We start from the raw sequence: 19185 nt of genomic DNA, 5'->3' as shown, positions 1-19185 counted from the left end.
GCCCCTCCCCCGCTCATGCTCTGTCTCTCTCTCTCTCTCTCTCAAAAATAAATAAATATTGAAATTTTTTTTAAAAACTTACAGCACAGAGCCTGCTTATAATTCTCTTTCCCTCTCTCTCTCTCTCTGTCCCTCTCGCTCATGCGTGCGCGCTCTCTCTCAAAATAAATAAATAAACTTTTAAAAAAGGAGAGAGAGACCTATGGAGAAATAGCATTAGAATTTGATAGGACTATGGGTGCCAAAGTGAAAGAAAAACAAAAATCAGAGAACTAATTTGAAGACTCTGAGCCTGAGGAACTGGGAGCTGTTGGCACCTTGGGTGCTGATGGAGACTTTGGAAAGATGTGATTATTTGGAACTGAGAGTCCACGTTGCACTGACCCCACCCTCCACTCTGTATCTGGGAAGGGAGAGAATGATGGGGCTAGGATCCAGAGTCCAGAGTTGACCTCGCCCCTGTGTGCCACTCCCCATTCCTATTAACTCTTGCAGCAATGTCCTGCACTACGGAAGGCGATAGGTATCCCCTTCACTTGTTTCCCGGGACAGAAACCTAATACTTGATCCTTGGACTCATCAACTTCATCAAAAGAAATGAAAGTATGAATTATACGAATGTGAAGGGTGAACTGAGTTCCTGGATTCTTGACAATGATCTGACTTGACAATCCACACTGGAAAAAAGTAACACAGAATTTGGAATACCATTAAGCCAACTGGAAATATGGTATCAATGTGTCTGTTTGGGGGGAGGATTAGTGCTTTTGAACAAGGTCACTGTGACTCAAATATTGTAATGATGTTATCCTGAAAGAGCTTCAATAAAGCTAACCGCTTGTTAATGTCTAGATAATACAAATTTGGAAAGATCTAAAATCCAGCTAAAACTGACAGCCAAAAAAGAAAGTTGTTGAAACACTGAAAACTACCATGGGATGATATGTGGTAATGGTTTGAACTAAAATAAATTTGATATTTTTGGCTATGGGAGGATTTCCCACCTATGCCATACTGAGATGTTAAGATGATCACATCCACAGACAAGAGGCCAGGGAAGTAATAGAGGTAGGCCCAGGGGTCCTTGCAAGGGATGACATTAATTTATGGCTTTCCTCAGAGAATGATCAAAGGTTTATGGCAACCAGGAATCAGATCCAGTACTTGAAAGATTTCTCCCTTAAAAGTGTTGATGGCTTCAACCAGGCAGATGGGCTTTGAACACAGAAGGGAGGAGTCAATTAAAGAACAATGCTAAGAGAAGACTTGGTGGGAAAGAAAATGTTGGCTAGAGAGGAAAGAGAACTAGAAAATTTAAAAATCCAGAAGAGGAGAGGGGAGGGGAGGGAGGAAGGGAACAGAGGGGAGGGAGGAGGAAGGGGAAGAGATGGATGGGAGGGGGAAGAAGGAGGGAAGAAGGGGAGGAGAGGGGCGAGAAGAAGCGGAATAGGAGGGGAAGAAGGGGAGGGGACAAAGTAGAGAGGAAGAGGGGAGGGAAGGGAAGTGGGAGGGAAGGGAAGGGAGGGAAAGAAAGGGAAGGGAAAGGGGAAAAAGTCATTGATGAGATGAAGAAATTAAAGAGGGGTTGGTCAAGTCCTGCTTTTAATAATTCCATTCCAGGTGGATATGGGCTACTAGAACACTAGTGTGCAAGAGATGATAAAAGGGGAAATATCAGTATTGAGGGAGAGATTTGCAGAAGTTAGAAGCAGATTGAAAACCAGATGTAGTAAGGAATAGTAAACAGCCCATAAAGGAGCATAGTACTATGATGAGTGCCCTGAACTAGGGCCGGAGACCTGGGTTCTAGTCCCACTTCTGCCGCTAACTTTGGGCAAGTCACTCCATCTTCCTGGACATGTCTCTTTATATCTAAAGTAATGGGATTTATGACCTTTAACATCCCCTTCCTCTTCTATAGCCCTCGAAATCACAAACTTGTATAAATGGAACCTCTTATATTGGAACATGTATTTAGCTTTTCTAAGTAAAAATGCTTCAAATAGAGGGGGAAAAAAGGTTCCACTCAACACTTGGCAAGCAGTATTTGTTCTGTAAAATAATTAGCAAGTAAGCATTATTGAACTGGGTTGTCCCATAATTACAAGAGAATTAAAAGGAAAAAAAAAAAGACTTTAGGAGACTCAATTTTCCCTCCCATAGATCAGAAGAGTGATTAACAGAAACTATGGGTGGATGGTTAATAAAGATAATTGCAGAGGAGGCGAGAGCTAACATCAAAAAAAGAGTGCTAGTCTAGGGGTCAGGAGCCTCGAGTTCCAGTCCCAACTCTGACCCTTCTGGGATCTGAGCATGTCATTTCCCCTCTGTGCTCCAACTTCTAAAGGAACCCTAAAGATCATGGACTCCAGGTTCCCACAATGTGGTCATCCACCTGTAATCATTAGAATAGTCTTTCTGCTTTCTGTGTGTCTATACTCATAAGGCCCAACTAGGAAAGTGGAAACTATTTTATGTTTCCAGGAGTAATGCTGGGAATTGGCCACAGAGGTGACTGAAGAGCTGAGAAGCCAAACAGAGGACAGTAAAGCAAGCTAGATATTAGCAACAGCAGGAAGCCACTGCCATGGGCTAGAGGGACAAAGGGGAGGAGGTGCCGTTTGGAGCCCAGAGGCTGTGGTCACCTGATGGAAGCTGGAACCACAGTGAGTCCATCTGGTAGGAGCTGGAAGAGCCACGGAGGAGATGCAGCCATGGAGGAGGTGCCAATATCTGAGGGATAGACAATTGGAGAGAATATCCCTGGCACACACAGACTGCAGGGATCAGCACTTCTTCCATACAGAGCAGGGAAATGGCAAGGAATGGATCTGAGAACAGGCAGGCCAGGACTGGCACAAAATCCAAATTCTACTTTCTTATAACATCCATCTATTGATCCTGCATCAGCCTAGAGTCCAGGTCTCTTCCACATTTGAGGACACCCATCCCTGTTTTCTTTCTTCCCTGGAATGATATTCAAACTTCCTCACAAAGAATGGTTTGGAAACCATTCTATCATTGTCCTAATTCTCCTTCTCTGGGAGCTCCCTGGTATGTCTCCTGAAAATATGGTACCAAATGCTCATAAGACCCCAGGTATCCATAACATCAGCTCAAACACAGGATTATGCCCACCCTTGTTTTAGCAACATAGCTGTTATCCCACTGTTGACTCACATTGAGTTCATGGACCACCAAGACCCACTTATCTTTTCCATGTGATTCCATGTCTTCCCTGACTTGTCCTAGAAGGGTACATATTTGATAAGCAGAACCTAATTCATCTTCTAAATCACTGATTTAAAAAAAGAAAAAAGTAGGGATACCTGGGTGGCTCAGTCAGTTAAGCATCTCTTGATTTCAGCTCAGGTCCTGATCTCGTGGTTTGTGAGTTCAAGCCCTGTGTCGGGCTCTGCACTGACAGTGCAGAACCTGCTTGGGATTCTCTCTCTCCCTCTCTCTCTCTCTGCTCCTCCCCTGCTCATAATCTCTCTCTCTCTCTCTCTGTCTCTCAAAATAAACATTTAAAAAATAAAAAAATAAAAAATAAAATAAAATAACAAAGTAGAATAGACCAGAGCCAAGGACAGAGCACTGTGTCATTTACACTGGAGACTTCTGTCCAAATTAACTCAGGATCATGAATCAAGACTCACTGGGTAGGATCATTCAACCAGCTCTAGATCCACCTAACAACAAGGGAATTATGCAAGATTTCATCAAAGTCTTTACTTAAATAACAATATATGGTATGTGTGGCAGCCAGTTCCCTTCACTTTGTACCTGAAGCACAAAAAGGGTACTCAACTAATATTTGCTACTTTGAAGTTGAATAAAATTATCTTGATGTCACTAGACATCTAGTGACCCTGTTTAAAGAAAGTTAACAAGGTTATTTTGATGAGACGGATAATGTACCCATGTTGGCTACTGGTGATCATCATTTTCTTAAGTGTGTATAACCCTGTTTGTTCCAGACTTTTGCTAGAGGGCACCAAAAATGTCACCAATCTGTTATTCCTGGAACCTATTCCTTTTTCCTTTTGAAAACTGGGCAATACTGCCCCTTTGCAGTCTCTGAGTACTCTTCTATCTTCCTGAAAACTGTAAGGACTCTGTCACTGCTTAAGTCGTGTGGGTCTTAACTGTCTTCCCCTCAGTGGGAACAATTTTGACCCTTTCCATGCCACATGATTATGGGAAGGCACTGGGCACAAGTGAAGTGGTCACTTAGGGTGCCCACATAGGAGCCCTGTGGATCCTTGTAAGAACAGCTCCAGTACAGCACAGTCACATCCTGCAGCCCCCACTGTGAATGCCACAAGTGGGACCAGACACCATATGTGATCAGGGAGAGTCCCAGAAGGGCTGACCCCTATGATCCTGGTCTTGCTGTTTAAAAGACTTGCAAATAAGCCCATAGAAAGCTGGGCCAGAGCACAACAGAGATTGGGCCCATAGAGCTTTCTTCTTTCTTTCTCTTCCTCTTCCCCTCTTTCTCAATTACCTTCTTCCTCTGAAACAGTGCTTTAGAGTCACTATAACTGCATTAGCTGCTCCAGAAGCTATCCTGTAGGCAGCTCATGAGGGCAAAAGCTAAGAATGTAGAACGGCCTGATGCCCAACAGTCTGCCTCCCACGAGGTGTCCAGACTTGGTTAGAGCTGTGCAGAGGACACATTGCCCACAAAGACAACGTGAAAGGGAAATCTCCACTCCTGTCCTCAACCGATAGGGATCCCCTCTGGGCTCAATCAATGCTTGGTAAATACAAGAATGAACTCAAATAACTCACCCAGGGTGCTGAGAGGGGATCATGCCCACAAAAATTCTTGATAATCATAAAGTCTTGAGATACATACAGCAATTATTTTGTTAGCTACAATTTTCTGTCTTGTTTCTCTCTCCCAAGAAGAACAAATGAGGCTGCTGAAGGTTTAGACATTGATTAAAGATGTATGCAAAGATTTAGACATGAAGATGTTTACTGAGCTGTCAATTATAGCAGAAATTTGGAAACAACTTAAATGCCCAACCCTAGAGCACTATTTCACTACATTATGATACACCCATACAACAGAATACTGTGCAAATCATGTTTTCAAAAAGTAGACGGAATGATGTTCACAACATATTATTAAAAGGAAAAAGCAAGTTAAAAAAGGAGAATGCCATACACAAGGAGAGAAATTACTCAAAAGATGTGTTAACAGTTATGCAACTGGTGGAAATACTATTTTTTTAATTTTTAATTTTTCCACAGTGATACTTTTGAAATAAGGAATGCAGAACAATAAAACTTTATTTTTGCTAGCCAAAAAAAAAAAAAAAAAAAAAAGGAAAAGCCCCTTCTTTCAAGGCTGTCTTCTGGCACCTCATTCTACCAGATGGATATAAAGCCAGTTCAGACCTCACTGTACAGCTTTCCGAGAGAGCCATGAAGGCCCCCCTTGCTCTGGGCAGAAGCTTCCTTGGTGCCAGCATCCACTTTGAGACAAGTTATTTAAACTGGGGCTGTCCTGGCCAACCTCTCATCCCAAAATACCAAGGGCTGCTTCAGCCTAGGAAAAAAGGCAGTTCCAGAGCTCTGTAGGGTTTTGAAGCAGAACAGCAGCCCTAGCGTGTGAGAGGAACCTCCTCCCCTCTCCAGGCTGCTTGCCCGAAGGTTTACAGACAGCTCCCTTTCCATCCCACAAAAGGAGACAGGCAGATGAGTCACAGCACTGGCTTAGATTAAAGAGTATTATTGTGTTAGCAGAAATGGATCTATTTTATTATCTGTTTCTTGACACCTTACAAGTAGATAGGCTTTTCCCACTAGACAGGCAAGTTCCTTAAAAAGCCAAAAGACTTCGTTAGCTGAAGCTAAGGAATGACCACTAAGAGTTAGAAACTTGTGTGTCTGAAAAGCAGCCAGACTGCAAAGATGTAGTGGAAACACTGAGGAAAGTGGTTTATAACCCTCAGACTCTAGATTCAAGTCTGCAAAGTGATGCCATTCGTCTAAAAATACACAGAGGAACTACGGAAATCCTTTCCTCTTTTCTAAGAGCTTTTTCTTTCCTTCTTTTTTTTTTTTTTTTTAAAGAAATGTACTAGGATTGGTTTGTAAAGGAGATTCAGCACCTCAGATTTCACTGTTTTTGTGGGGGTGATGGCCATGAGATGCTATTTTAAGGACTTCCTTCTCTTATACAGATTTTTCCACACTGGGAGGACAGATAAGGTATGTTCCACTAATGTTCCTCATTAAACACATATGCATGCCAGCAGTCATTTCCCTTTGTCTTGCTATCCCATGACAACAGCCTGTATATCATAGGAAATTGGAATGGAGACCTTATTTAGTTTGGATCTCTCTTCTCCATTGTTTAATTCCACTTTCAATTTTTCATTCTATGTCTGCCGGTTTTTTTTGTTTGTTTGTTTTTTTGCAGAAATATACTATGACTGAACATAGGAACAGATAAATGAATAGGTGTTGTTTTTCTGAAGACTCACATCATAGACTTTCCAAAAGCACTTTGACCAGCATCCCCCATCCCCAGCAATTTACCTCTGAGTAGAAATGTACTTATTATTCAGTAAAGATCCAATGGCTGATGGGCCTCTATGTGTCATAAATGTGTGCTCCCCATACTTGGTTTACTGTTAATCAAGTTCCAGTAGTGAACTTCCCTATTTCCTTTATTACCTGAGTGGGATTCTGTCTATCTCACCCTTCAACCCAGACCACCTGTCCACTAAAACAAACAAACAAAAACCAAAAAATCCTCTACCAAATGCCAGGAAAGAAGGTCTAAGGGAAGAAAGTTTCACATTTCCTATTGTTGGATCAAGGTTTGGCTTTCAGAGGAAGCTGGAGGTCTTTCCAATCCAATATGCTCTGTTCTCTGATGCTACCATCATTGTTTTCCCTTAAGAATGCAAAGCTATGATAGCAAACTTTTTAAATGATCCCAGCTATTTACTTTTGAATATCAACTTTTATCCAAATGTTGCTGGTACTTTTTTCTTTTCACTTAAAAATGTGATTTTAAAATATTGTTTTTTCTAAATGGGATCCATTAGATCTAAGAAGTAATGTACTTTCCATTTACCAAACATTAGCTGTGTGCCAGGCATTGAGTAATAGCCTCCACACACATTATTTCATTTACTCCCTTACAACCACCCTATGAAGGAGATGCCAGCACATGAGAAAACTGAAGGTTAAGCCATTTGCCCAAGATCACACATCTAGTATGAGGCTCTTTTGACTGTTCTATGGAAACCCATCCAACTTTTGTCAACTAAAGTCCTGAGTTTGGCCGTCTAGAAAATGTTTTCTGAGGACACAAAGTAGAAGAACTGTTATTTGTACTCCGTGAAGCCCATACCTTCACTAAAGGAGGAAGCCCTCAGGTAGCCAACAGGCCAAACTCACCTGTGACCCTATACCCTACCAGTTAGGAGCCCATCTGGACATCAGATAAGCCTGATTTCAAGTCCCAGCCCATCCGCTTACTGGACCTGAGACCACAAGAAAGTTATCTACTCTCCCTGAAATTCAGTTTCCATATCTATAAAATGAGGATAATAATTTCGAATTCTACGAAATGGCCAACTTTCGACTATATTTGAATCTCCAAAAAAGCATTTGCAGATAGTTCAACTCTCCACTGGGTCACTGTGCAGATTAAACAAATGCACGTAGGAAACAATTAAATGGCTTTAGTAGACTTTCTCTTCCTCATCTCATTTTGCTCAGGTCAATAAAGTTAGTTTTCATTCTCTGTGGAACTTAGTATACAGGGAAGCTGGCCTGAGGTTACATAAGTGTTGGAGCCGATAATTCAGGGAGACAGTAAGACTGCACGGATGGTTGAGAATTAACAACCAAGGATCTCCTGAGGCCTTACCGCTCCTGCTCTGGGCATTTTCCCTAGTATGGTAGTTTCCTCTCTTAATGACGAAGTAAATGCGCAAATACCTCTTTAGAAAGTGAAAGGGCAGGGGATATTGAGGATGTGGAGCACTCCGTGTTAAGGAGAAAGACAAGGTTTCAAACCCGGTCTTGGCACGAGTCGGCGGCGCGAAGCGGCGACCGGAGCCGGCAGGGCGTGTCCACGCGCGCGGCTCCCAGCGCCGGCCTCGCGCCGCGACCGCCCCGCCCGCCCCGCCCACGCGGGGGAGACGCGCCGGAGCCAGCGTACCTGCCCGGTGCTGTTCGCTTCCTCGCCAAGCGCCAGGCCCCGTTCTCGGCTCCTCACGTGCATGATCTTATTTACGCCCCCACAACATTCCCGACAAAAAGCAACTGTCATTTCCCCATTTGCCAAGTGAGGAAACAGCTCAGAGAGGTTGAGTTTCTCTTCTAAGGTCTCCGAGCTGGTGGGCTCGAACCCGGGCAACCCCAGGACTCCCACACGGAACCTCTCCTTCTCCTTACTCGGTAGAGGCGCTTTCTCGCCTCAAAATCGTCCCAAGTTGGCCCCCAGCAAGAGACCGCTCGGCCTCGCCGACCTGCACGACCTCGCCGCGCTCCTTAGGTCCAGGGCGCGGGGCGCGGGTAGGAGGAGCGGCGCCGCCCCCGGGGTATTTAAGCCCGGTCTGGAACCCGCGGGGCCGGACGCTCCCGTTCCTCCCTGCTCGCGCCTCCCCTCCCCCTCCCGCTCTCTTCCCCGCGCGCTCCCACCCTCCGCCCCGCGCTTGCTTCGCGCGCAGGCACCGGCCGGCGGCCGCGGGGAACGGGACGCGGGCGGCGCTCGCCTCTGGGGAGTCGACCCCCGGCCGTGGCCGCCGCGCATTGCCCAGCCAGCGCCGCCAGGGCTGCCGCCGCCCGGCTGCCCGCACCGAGTGCGCCGCGGCAGCCGGAGCCCGGACGCCGACCCCGAGCGTCCCGCAGACGGGAGGGCGGGCGGCTGCGGACGCCCGGCCGGCAGCTCGCAGCATGGATTCGGATTCCGGCGAGCAGAGCGAGGGCGAGCCCGTGACCGCCGCAGGTACCGAGGGGACGCGGCAGCCCAACCCGGAGGGCCGGGACCGGGAGGAGGGGAGGCCGGGGCAGGAAATCGTGAGTATGTCACCGAGCTGCCGGACGGGAGGCCGATCTCTTCCAGGCCAGGACTGGGGATTGCTCCGCGCTATGAGTTTGCTGTGAGGCTTTCTCCCTCACTGCACTTGGGCGCGCGGGAGGAAGAAGAGGTGCTTCTGCGGGTGGCTCTCCGCGCAGCTGCGTCCCGCTGCGGGCTCGGGTCGCCCGGGCTGCGTGGGGGTGAGGAAAGGTTCGGGAAATCTGCGTCCCGTAGTTTGCTGCAGCGAGGGTCGCAACACATCTGCCCTTTGAAAGAACTTTCCGAGCGCCCACCCCGTCCTCGAACCCGGGGCGCCAGGGACGCTGCGGAACAGGTGACACGGTCCGAGGGCGCGACAGGGGACTCCGGAAAGGAAAGGACCCGCGGGTGGACTGGCAGGAGTCAGACCACAGCTAGTGGCTGCAGTTCCCGAGCCTGCACTAGCGGTGCAGAAGGGTTTGCCCATCGCTGTCCCGCATCGGCAGAGGGGGTTCCGGCGGAGGGGGTCCGGGAACACAGCCGCGGGGGCGCGCGGGAGCAGGGCTTCGCCATTAAGAGGCGCCGCCGGCTTTTCACAATCGATAGTTATCGAAGCAATGGGTGGATGCTTACTTTGGAAAAAATGAATGTCCTCCCCCGCCTCTCCCTGATACTGAGCAACAGGAGGAAGCCACCCACAGCCTTGGGTCGACTTACCGCTGGGCTCTGCCCACCTCCACCGCCGGCTCCGCCCCGCCGCCCACGGGTCCGCGCACCGGAGACCTGATCACCCTCCCCACCTGTCCGTGGCTCGCGGCACCCGTGGAGCCCTGAAAGCCACCCTGACCGGCCGACCTGTGAACTGAGACTCTACTGTTACACACCCGAAGTCCTAGACTAGTCCCCACTCTTCCCTGTATCAGACCAGCATCCTGAGAGTGGGGACCAACTGCCAGGAGGCACTATGAGCCCAGGCGTGGGTGTAGGAAAGGCAGGCTCAGGAACCAGGCAGCACAGGGCCAGGCGCTGTGCCAAAGGCCCTACATATATTATTCCCCTTCATCCTCACAGCATCTAGCCAGGTGGTTATTATCTCCATTTTACAGAAGTCCAGAGAGGCTAAGTGCCTTGCCCACGCCTCACAGCAGGGAGTAGCCAAGGGCAGAGTGATTCCCTTCCCACTGCGTGGTACCCCTCAGCCTTTCACAGGGCAGCTGTGGTCAACACCTTTGGGTGGGGAAGAGATGAGGCAGGCAAAGAGGAAAGGCCGCGTTACCAAGATGCCTGTGTATGAGGATTCCTGTGTGTGTGTGTGTGTGTGTGTGTGTGTGTGTGTGTGTGCGCGCGCGCGCGTGCAAGGGCCACCTCCTTTGTGTAGGCATATGTGGATATAACCAATAAACATGAGCCTTCTGCTGCCTCTATGCTTCTGTGGCAATGAAGCACCAAGATTTTGTTTCACATGGGGGGCTTGTGGATCTCCTTACATCATTTTAAAGTTTCAGTGTGTTTGTATGTATCTAAGTATATCTGGAAAGCTGAGGGGTAGGGGGTGCTGACCTTGACACTTTACTGTCTCAAAATCCCAGGAATTAACATGCTCTCCCCACCCCACCCTCAGATCTCTTGTGCACGTTGATGTTGAAGGGAAGAAGGAAGCTTAGAGAAAGAAGAGGGAGAAGAGGAGGGAGGAGACATTCCAGAAGAGTTGGTGCTTGAGTGTAAGGGGAGGAAAGAAATTCTTAAGGGTCCTGTTGCTTCTTCCCCAAGCCTACCCAGCACAGAGTATCCCAGATGTATGCATTGTGTCAGGTCTCTGCATGCACTGCTAACAGCAAACCCTACCATGGAGGTCAGATGGGTCCCATGAATAAGAGGACAGCCAACTCTGAGCTGTCACCATTCATTTGCACCTTGCTGTTTTCTACGGTCACTTTTTCTTTTTTTTGTGTGTGCTTGAATCTCCCAAGTTGAACATTTATTTGAATATCACAAGCCATTCTGCTAAATGGCATTCCATCTCATTATTCTCAGTCTTAAAGTATTCTTCGTGAACAAGCTTCAAAACTAGATGCTAATTCATTGCCTTGCTGTCGCTGCATCCTGTCAAGTGGAAACCCTTGCTGCAGCTTCAGATACAGGTTAAATGACAGGTATGTTATCCACAGGGGTTGACCTTTGTCTCTACAAGGAATGAGGCGTTCATCTGTGGACCTGTATCTCTGCAAGCTGGATGAGTTTGTAACAGAGGACAGCAGAGGAAGTGGGACTTCTTGGAGTATTCATGTGTGTGTCTCCTTGTGTTGAGATGATAAGGGCTGCTTCCTCCTCAGTGGCCTTCCCTTCTCGAACTTGTGAAAAATCCCTGTGAGAGGTACCTTATTAAAGTCAAGAACCTGGACTCTGGGATGAGAAAGACCTAGATTCCCTTCTCTACCTTTGGGCAAGCTATTTAACCTCTCCAAGCCTGTTTCCCCCTCTGCAAAATGGGGATGACATTTAGTACCACAAGGAGGATTAAATAAAATATCACATGAAGGGGCACCTGGGTGGCTCAGTCACTTAAGCGTCCGACTATTGATTTTGGCTCAGGTCATGATCTCATGGTTTGGTGTATGAGATAGATCCTCATGTAGGGCTCTGCGCACACACACTCTCTCAAAATAAATAAATAAATTTTTAAAAATACCACATGAAAAGTGTTCCTGGTAATCATTCAGTAAATGGTAGCCACTATTTTGATTATCATTTGATTGGATTATTTGTTGTAAGAATACTGCTAAATAATGTACCTTGGTGCTTTGTAAAATGTAAATCAGTAGGCATGTGTAAAACAATTGTTGGCATTATTATTACATTAATATAATTGAGCAGATTTGTTTTGAATTTTCTCCTTTTCGCTCTCTCATTCTCTCTGGTGTGTGTGTGTGTGTGTGTGTGTGTGTGCGCGCGCGCGCGCGTGCGCGTGCTTATTGGTTTCGGGGGGAGGTTGTCTTTGATTTACCTCTTCTTATCCTCTTCATCTTCCAGCTCAAGGAATGAAGATGGGGACATTCAAAATACTACTTTCACACCCCTTTCCCTCCAGCTCTACGTAAAGTTGTACAAAGCAGAGAATGCTTTACCCAATCCACTGGCTAATGTGGAGATTAGCCACTTTCATGCCACTTCAAATAGAAGAAGAGATAACCCTTCCAACCAGTGAACCTTTCTCCTTCAGGGTAGCAAGAGGCACAGGAGGTCCTTGCCATTCTCCTTTCCATTTTTGGAAAGTCACCTTCCAAGATAGAAATTGGCAGAAGAGTGAGAAAATCTCTGAGGACCACCTACTCTTTACTGCACCCCTTTCCAGAGACTTGTCTAAAGCTCTCCCCAGGGCCTGCTGTGCAGATTTCTCATCAAGCAATGCAGTGCCCTACATAAGAGGGTGAAGGGGGGAGATGAGATTTGTCTCCAACTGCGTTTTCTGTTTTTCAGGAAGCACAGGATGATACTTCTATGCCTGAAACTCTACCCCACTTTTCTTTGATTTTGGGTTCTTTCTATGATTGGGAAAGAGGCAGGGTTTATGGAACACTGGATTCATTCCAGAGACCCAACTTGGCAGTCTGTGGTTTGGCAAACCCACCATCCATCTCTCAGAAATTCTAGCACTTGGTATATTAACTCAGCAGTGATTAAGAGTCTTTCCTAAGAAGCAACAAGTGAGTAAACATTAGTGGTGTCAGCTTTTTCCTTTTCTGGCTTGTAAGACCAAGATAGTCTACCCAGCTGAGGACAGACCAGCTCCTTCTACCTGCAGCTAGATGGTCCAGGGCAATCAAGCTTATGGGGATTCTTCGCAGCTGGGTAGGTGCTACAAAAAACATGTCCATGCAGTGGAGTCAGGATGTGGTAGGAGAGCATCAAGACAGTAAAAGAAATGGGAAAACAGGCCCCCAACTTTGTATTTGCCATCCTTCTCATTGCCTAGGTCCTAAGCTTGGTCTTTGTGAATAAAGTGGCAAGGAGTGGGTAGGCTTCAATAGGTGGCCAAAAGGAGAAAAGGCATTCCAGAAGTCACACACCACTTGAGCAAAGGCACAAACAGGGAGGTAACTGGAGTGAAGGGCATATACTAGGGAGTACTGGGAAATAAAGTTATATGAGTGAGGGGAGGGCCTCATGGAAGAGGGTCTTAATAACTTGGTCCTGATGGTGCCAGAGGAGCCCCCATTGAGCTGATTGTTGTGCAGAGATATGACTGACTGAAAGTTGGGTTTTCGGGAGCCACATTTGATAGACCTGAAGTATAAGGACTGCCTAGGCTTGAAGCCTCAGCTAGCAGGGATGGCCACAGTATTGGAGGAGGTTGTGGCTCTAAGGCAAGGCAGAAGAGGAAGGAGGCCAGTGCCACATCAGAGAAACAAACAACAGACACTGCTGACAGATTGTACAAAAGCAGTGAAAGGAGAGGGAGAGTGAAAGGAGACTAGCGTGTCAACTTGGGTGAGGCAGGGAAATCCAGGAGATGGACTCCCCAGCCCAGGCTTCCAAGCCCCTGTCCTTCCATCAGGCGCATAGCAGTGGTGCTTTCCTTAAAGGCACTTTTCCCCTGCAGACAGTAAATCATGCTTGGTTTCAGGGGATCTTGAGGTTCTGGAGTTTGTTGATTCTCAGTGTTAGGTTCCTCAAGGAGACTGTTGAGTAACCTTTGTTGACTGACAGATTGACCATTGATGGGCTGGCCGACCTGGCACAGGGACCACCTGAGGATGAGGTATCACTTGCCTGTTAGTCATAGTCCCACAATTGTTCCTGTTTGTGGACCTTTTCAGGAGCCTCTGCCTCATCTACACTCTGGACTGTAACTGCTTTAAGGGTCGGGACCCTGTCTTGTGCCTTCATGTTCCTGAGATTTTATGGACAAAATAAGTGGAAGAGGCTCTAGAGGAGCCTCCTGGGAAGTCTGCACTGAAAGGCCAGACAGCCAGAAACCTTTCCTATAAGGTGGAACTGCCAAAGCTTTCCTCCAGTGCTTTGTTTTCCTTCTGTGTTTTAAGATTTCTTGCACTGTCTGGGACCCTGTGTTGGGAAGTATGGGAGATGCAGAGAAATAATGGCAGGGTCCATCCTGTCTTCCAGGGTTTGAGATCTGGTGGGGAGATAGGACATCTATAGTGATGGCCACAGCCTACACCAGTACATGAAGACTCTTGACCCCTTGCCCTAGGATAACACGCCAGCCAAATTTTTGTTTATACATTCTGTCTTGGTAACAGCCACTTTCCATTGTCTGCTTTATGGTTATTCTTGTACATCTCTCATCTCTTGTACTGGATTGTTAACTCCCTAATGGCAAGGATTGGGTCTTTTTCACCTGTATCACTTCCTACCAGCACCACCCAGGGACCCTAAACAGACTGGTAGGTTGCTGGCTGGCTGAATTCATGCATACATCAATAGATGGATAGAGGCATAACTCAGAGATAGTGCAGGTTTGGTTCTAGATCCTGGCAGTAAAGCAAATGCTGCAATAGTCAAATGAATTTTTAGGTTTCCCAATGCATATAAAAGTCATGTTTACACTATATTGTAGTCTCTGAAGTGTGCAATTGCATCATATCTTTAAAAAAATGTACATACCTTAACTTAAAAATCAATTTAGGGTAGCAAAAAATACTTTGGTAGGGGCGCCTGGGTGGTTCAGTCGGTTAAGTATTCAGCTCTTGGCTTCGGCTCAGGTCATGATCTCACGGTTCATGAGTTTGAGCCCCACATGGGATTGTTTCTCTCTGGCCCTCCCCCATTCATCGTGCATGTGTGTGCATGTGCTCTCTCAAAATAAACTTTAACAAAAATAAAAATACTTTATTGATAAAAAAATGCTAACCATCATCTGAGCTTTCAGTGAGCTGTAATCACTGATCACAGATCACCATAACAAATGTAATAAAAAATGAAAAGTTTGAAATACTTCAAAAATTACCAAAATGTAATACAGAGACATGAAGTGAGTAAATGCTGTTGGGAAAGTGGTACTGATAGACTTGCTCCACCAGGGTTGGCACAGACCTTCAGTTTGTAAAAAAAAAAAAAAAAAAAAAAAATTGCAAAGGGGATGCCTGAGTGGCTCAGTCAGTTGAGCATCCGACTTCAGCTCAGGTAATGATCTCCCAGTTTGTGGGTCCGAGCCCCATGTCAGACTCTGTGCTAATAACTCAGAGCCTGGAACCTGCTTTGAATTCTGTGTCTCCCTCTCTCTCTGCCCCTCCCCCACTTGCTCTCTGTCTCTGTCTCTCAAAAATAAATAAATATTTTTAAAAATCTGCAAGGTGAATTAAGCAAAGTGCAACAAAATGAGGTGTGCCTGTATATGGATAGACAGATGGATGGATGATGTTGTAGGTTGGTTCCCCAGGAAGCATGCAGTGAGTTTATTTGGGGGAGAAGAGGGCAAGGGAGGAACACTGGACTAGGCAGAGTGAGAAACTGAGCTGCAATGCATGCCCAACAATAGCCTCCAGCTCTGGAGCTGCAGTAGCCCTTCAGAACCATTCTGAGTTGGGGTGAGGGGCCAGGACTTCATATCCCCTTATACAGTGATGAGTCATTAGATGCAGGCCATCCCAAGGAACAGGGTGTGACCTGGGGTGAAGCTGTTCCCATCAACTGAGGGCTGTCTGCAGGCCATGCCCCCAGCAGCTTGTGAAGTTCTTGGTTTTCCATTCTTGAGGAGGAACCTGGGCAGTATGTTGCAGCATCCACCACGGGTGGTCCCCCAAATTCTTCAAGAATGTTTCATTAGGGATGGCAGCCCTGTCTACCAGCAAAGCTCAGGGGATAGTCATTGAGCTGTAAATTTTTTTTTAATTTTTTTTTTAATGTTTATTTATTTTTGAGACAGAGACAGAGCATGAATGGGGGAGGGGCAGAGAGAGAGGGAGACACAGAATGGGAAGCAGGCTCCAGGCTCTGAGCCATCAGCCCAGAGCCTGACGCGGGGCTCGAACTCACAGACCGCAAGATGGTGATCTGAACTGAAGTCGGACGCTTAACCGACTGAGCCACCCAGGCGCCCCGAGCTGTAAATTTTATCTAGACCTCATTAGGACAATTTAGATTGCCAGACAAAATTAGCCATTCTAGACCTCATAGCTCTGCACCCAGTTATTCAATCCACTCAATCCAATAGATATTGACTGATCATCTGTGTTATGTTGAGTGGTGCAAGGTGCTATGGTAGCATACATAAATGGAATTAGAAGTAACCCTGCCCTCTAGAAATTTGCAGCCATCCATAACTGAATCTGCATGACTGGGTGGCATCAACAATAAATGGTATAGAGTTTGGAGCACAGAGCATTGTGGTTTGGAGTTCCGATGGGGAGGCTTCATGGAGGAGATGGGCATTGAGGGTAGCCTTGAAAGAGTGAAGGATTTAGATGGGGGGAGGAGAGAGGGAAGGGAAGAAAGGAACCTGTGAGGAGCCTGGCCTGACTCAATGGGGATCCCCTTGGAGGACTCGTGGGAAGAGGGTTGTCATACTTAGAAAGTAAAATTGGGTGTCATGATGGTGGTTGTATCCAACATATAAGTTTCTAGAGATGGGACAAGAATGTGTGTGAGTGTGCAAATAGAAAGCCTTATTTCCTACATTATTTTTCTTTTTAAGAATATGGTACCTGCTTTTTTATTTGTCAACAAAACCAAATTATAGTCACACTTTCCATTAGCACCATCCTCTAACTGGTTGCCTTTCTTCCAGAGTTATCATTAGCTCTCACTTGAATTCACATGCAAATCTCTATAAAGACACTGTATACATAATTTGATTTTGTTTTTTTCGGTCACTTGGCTTCCAACTCTTTATGTAAAATGTCTGTGTAGGTGGGTGTTTGGGCTGTATTCTGTGCAAGTATAGAAATAAAGGATAGAGAAGCATTTAAAAAACAAGTGTCCTGTACCAACCTAATCCAAGAAAACATATAAGGGGGATGAGTATCTGTGTCCTTCACATATATTAAGGCATGCCAAAAAATATATTACCTTTTTATACATCAGAAATTTTTTTTTAGGCAGTTGCATGGTCCAAATTCTGATGCTGCTTTAGAACAGTCTTCATGTTCATATTGGGTTTTCTAAACATCATTGCCTGCGAATAAACTTGAGTCTGTTCATGGAAAATCTACTAGTGTGCAGACTATAAAAATGGAAGGCTTGGCGGCACAGAAAGTGCTAGACACACCCTAATAGAAACCAGTATTTTATAACTCAGTTCTCCAGAAGTAAAAAAAGAGAGAGACATTTTGGTGGGGTCCAAATATTGGTTTAAACTATTGAAAAACCACAGGAGCAGCCACTAGCTTCTAGGTTCTCCTCTCAAAAGCAAAATATGCTTTCTGTGAAACCGTTCTAACCCTGAAAAGAAACATTTTGGTGACATGTAGCTTTATGGAGGTTCCCAGTTGATATTTTTATGGTACAGGCATCCAATTTCATGCCTGGGAGGGAATTTCTGTCAAGGGCTGTTCTGGTGAGCACATCCAGCATGCCTGATTTGGGGCCTGTGGGTTATGCTGGGAAGGTACACAGATTTCGGCGTAGAATATGGGAGGGAGGTAATGGGGCCGTCTGCAGGGCAAGTCTCTGGAGCAGCTCTGTCCTACCACATTCAAGTCTGGTTCCTTGGTTTCCTCAGGATAACGCTGAGACAGGGAGAGAAGACTGGGGTTGGGGTTATAGGAGAGGAAGTAGGGTTTAAGAAGGTGTGGCAAATATCAAACAACATGAGAAGCTGTAAGGATGTGCCAGTCAGAGTCCAGCCCCAGAGGGCTAGTACTGAATGCAAAATAATAGTGATGTTTTGAATTTTACTTATTTATTCCATGTTAATTAAGCACATACAAGGCACTTGAGACTGAACTGATTGTTTATATGATTTTTAACCCTTAGACCAGCCTTCTGAGATAGATACTATAAATAGCCCCATTTTATAGACCAGAAAACTGAGGCACAGAGGGAGGTTAAGTAACTTGCTCAGGGATATGCAGCTTGTCAGGGTATATGAAGACAGGCTAACAACAATAATAGTACTCTTGTACCAGGTAGATTAGGTAAGTTAAGTTGGCAGATGGCACCAGGTTCCTTTGTATCCCCCACCACCTCCCACGGGGCCTAGAACACTGACCATTAGGTTCCTTCATGAGGCTCCTTCTGTTAGGACATTGTATCTTCAGAAGGCCCTGTTTTAAGCAGCAGACATTACCTGCATTAGCCCAATGACACATGGGCAAGGGCTGGCTGGCACAGGCTCTAGAACGAGAACTGGTGAAGGGTGGCTCAGGAGGGAAGACGGGAAGAGGGGCACAAAGCTCCTGCCAGGGAGAGAAGGTCGTGGAAGGACCCTGCAGCCGTGCACATCTCCAAAGTCACGGGACCTGGTGGGTGGTGAATGCAGCAAACATGAGAGGAGGAAGGATTAGAAAGCAGAGCCAAGGGAGGTGCTGAAGATAGACAGACATCCCCTTCATCAGAGTGCTTAAGCTGAGTCCTAAGAAATTTTTTTTCACTCCAGCATTGAGTCATTTCAGATCAAGAATGGTAACCAGTTGGATTTGAGGATGAGAGAAAACTCAAGGATGAGCCTGCCCCACAGTGAAGAGAAGTTGAGATTCAGAGCTAGATGACTGGGGTATGGGTGTCCAGCACTGTCTCTTACCGCCTTTTAGTAACATTGGTTTCTGATCAAAGGCAAGCCATAGCTCATGGCAGAATATGTGAAAACGGTACAAAGAAGAAAATTAGATTGAGCCCTAAGAATAGATGTGCTTTTCCAGAGCCAGAAAGCAATCCTGAAGAGATGCAAGGGAGCTTTATTTGGAGAAAGAGGGGGCTTTATAAGAGAATAAAAGTCCCCCTTCTGCAGCGTTTACTCAGGAATACTAAAAACATCTGGCTAAAAACTGTCAGAACCAGAACTGGAAGCCAGATCCTCTGGCTTCTTTGTCCTTCCCCAAAAACATACGTAAGTTTAAAATAGGACCAGAGTTACTCTGGATGGTGGGATATCAAAGGACCCCTGCTCTATTTCCTTCTGACACCTTCCACCGTGTTCTTGCCACCCTCTCCCCTCCTTTGCCTCTTCGGAGACTTCTCCCCAAGAAGCA

At 46.2% G+C, this 19185-nt stretch overlaps 2 protein-coding genes across 2 annotated transcripts in view; one reads left to right on the top strand and one right to left on the bottom strand.

The window, feature by feature from the left end:
- The window catches only part of LOC147580221 (uncharacterized), a 132895-nt gene extending 123515 nt beyond the window's left edge, over positions 1-9380 (bottom strand). Inside the window, exon 1 of the mRNA XM_086710683.1 lies at positions 8198-9380. Coding sequence (XP_086566809.1) covers positions 8430-8936 — 507 coding nt within the window. The 5' untranslated portion in view covers positions 8937-9380 and the 3' untranslated portion in view covers positions 8198-8429. The remainder of the gene's footprint in view (positions 1-8197) is intronic.
- Positions 8367-19185, top strand: part of TIPE3 (TNF alpha induced protein 8 like 3) — a 36433-nt gene continuing 25614 nt past the window's right edge. The window contains exon 1 of the mRNA XM_086710682.1: positions 8367-8986. Coding sequence (XP_086566808.1) covers positions 8935-8986 — 52 coding nt within the window. The 5' untranslated portion in view covers positions 8367-8934. The remainder of the gene's footprint in view (positions 8987-19185) is intronic.

The sequence above is a fragment of the Puma concolor genome, chromosome B3 (genome assembly GCF_028749965.1).
Source record: "Puma concolor isolate L17-30 chromosome B3, mPumCon1.1.hap2, whole genome shotgun sequence".
Lineage (NCBI taxonomy): Eukaryota > Metazoa > Chordata > Mammalia > Carnivora > Felidae > Puma > Puma concolor.
Note: the sequence above shows the minus strand (reverse complement) of the source record. Positions and strands in the feature narration are given on the sequence as shown.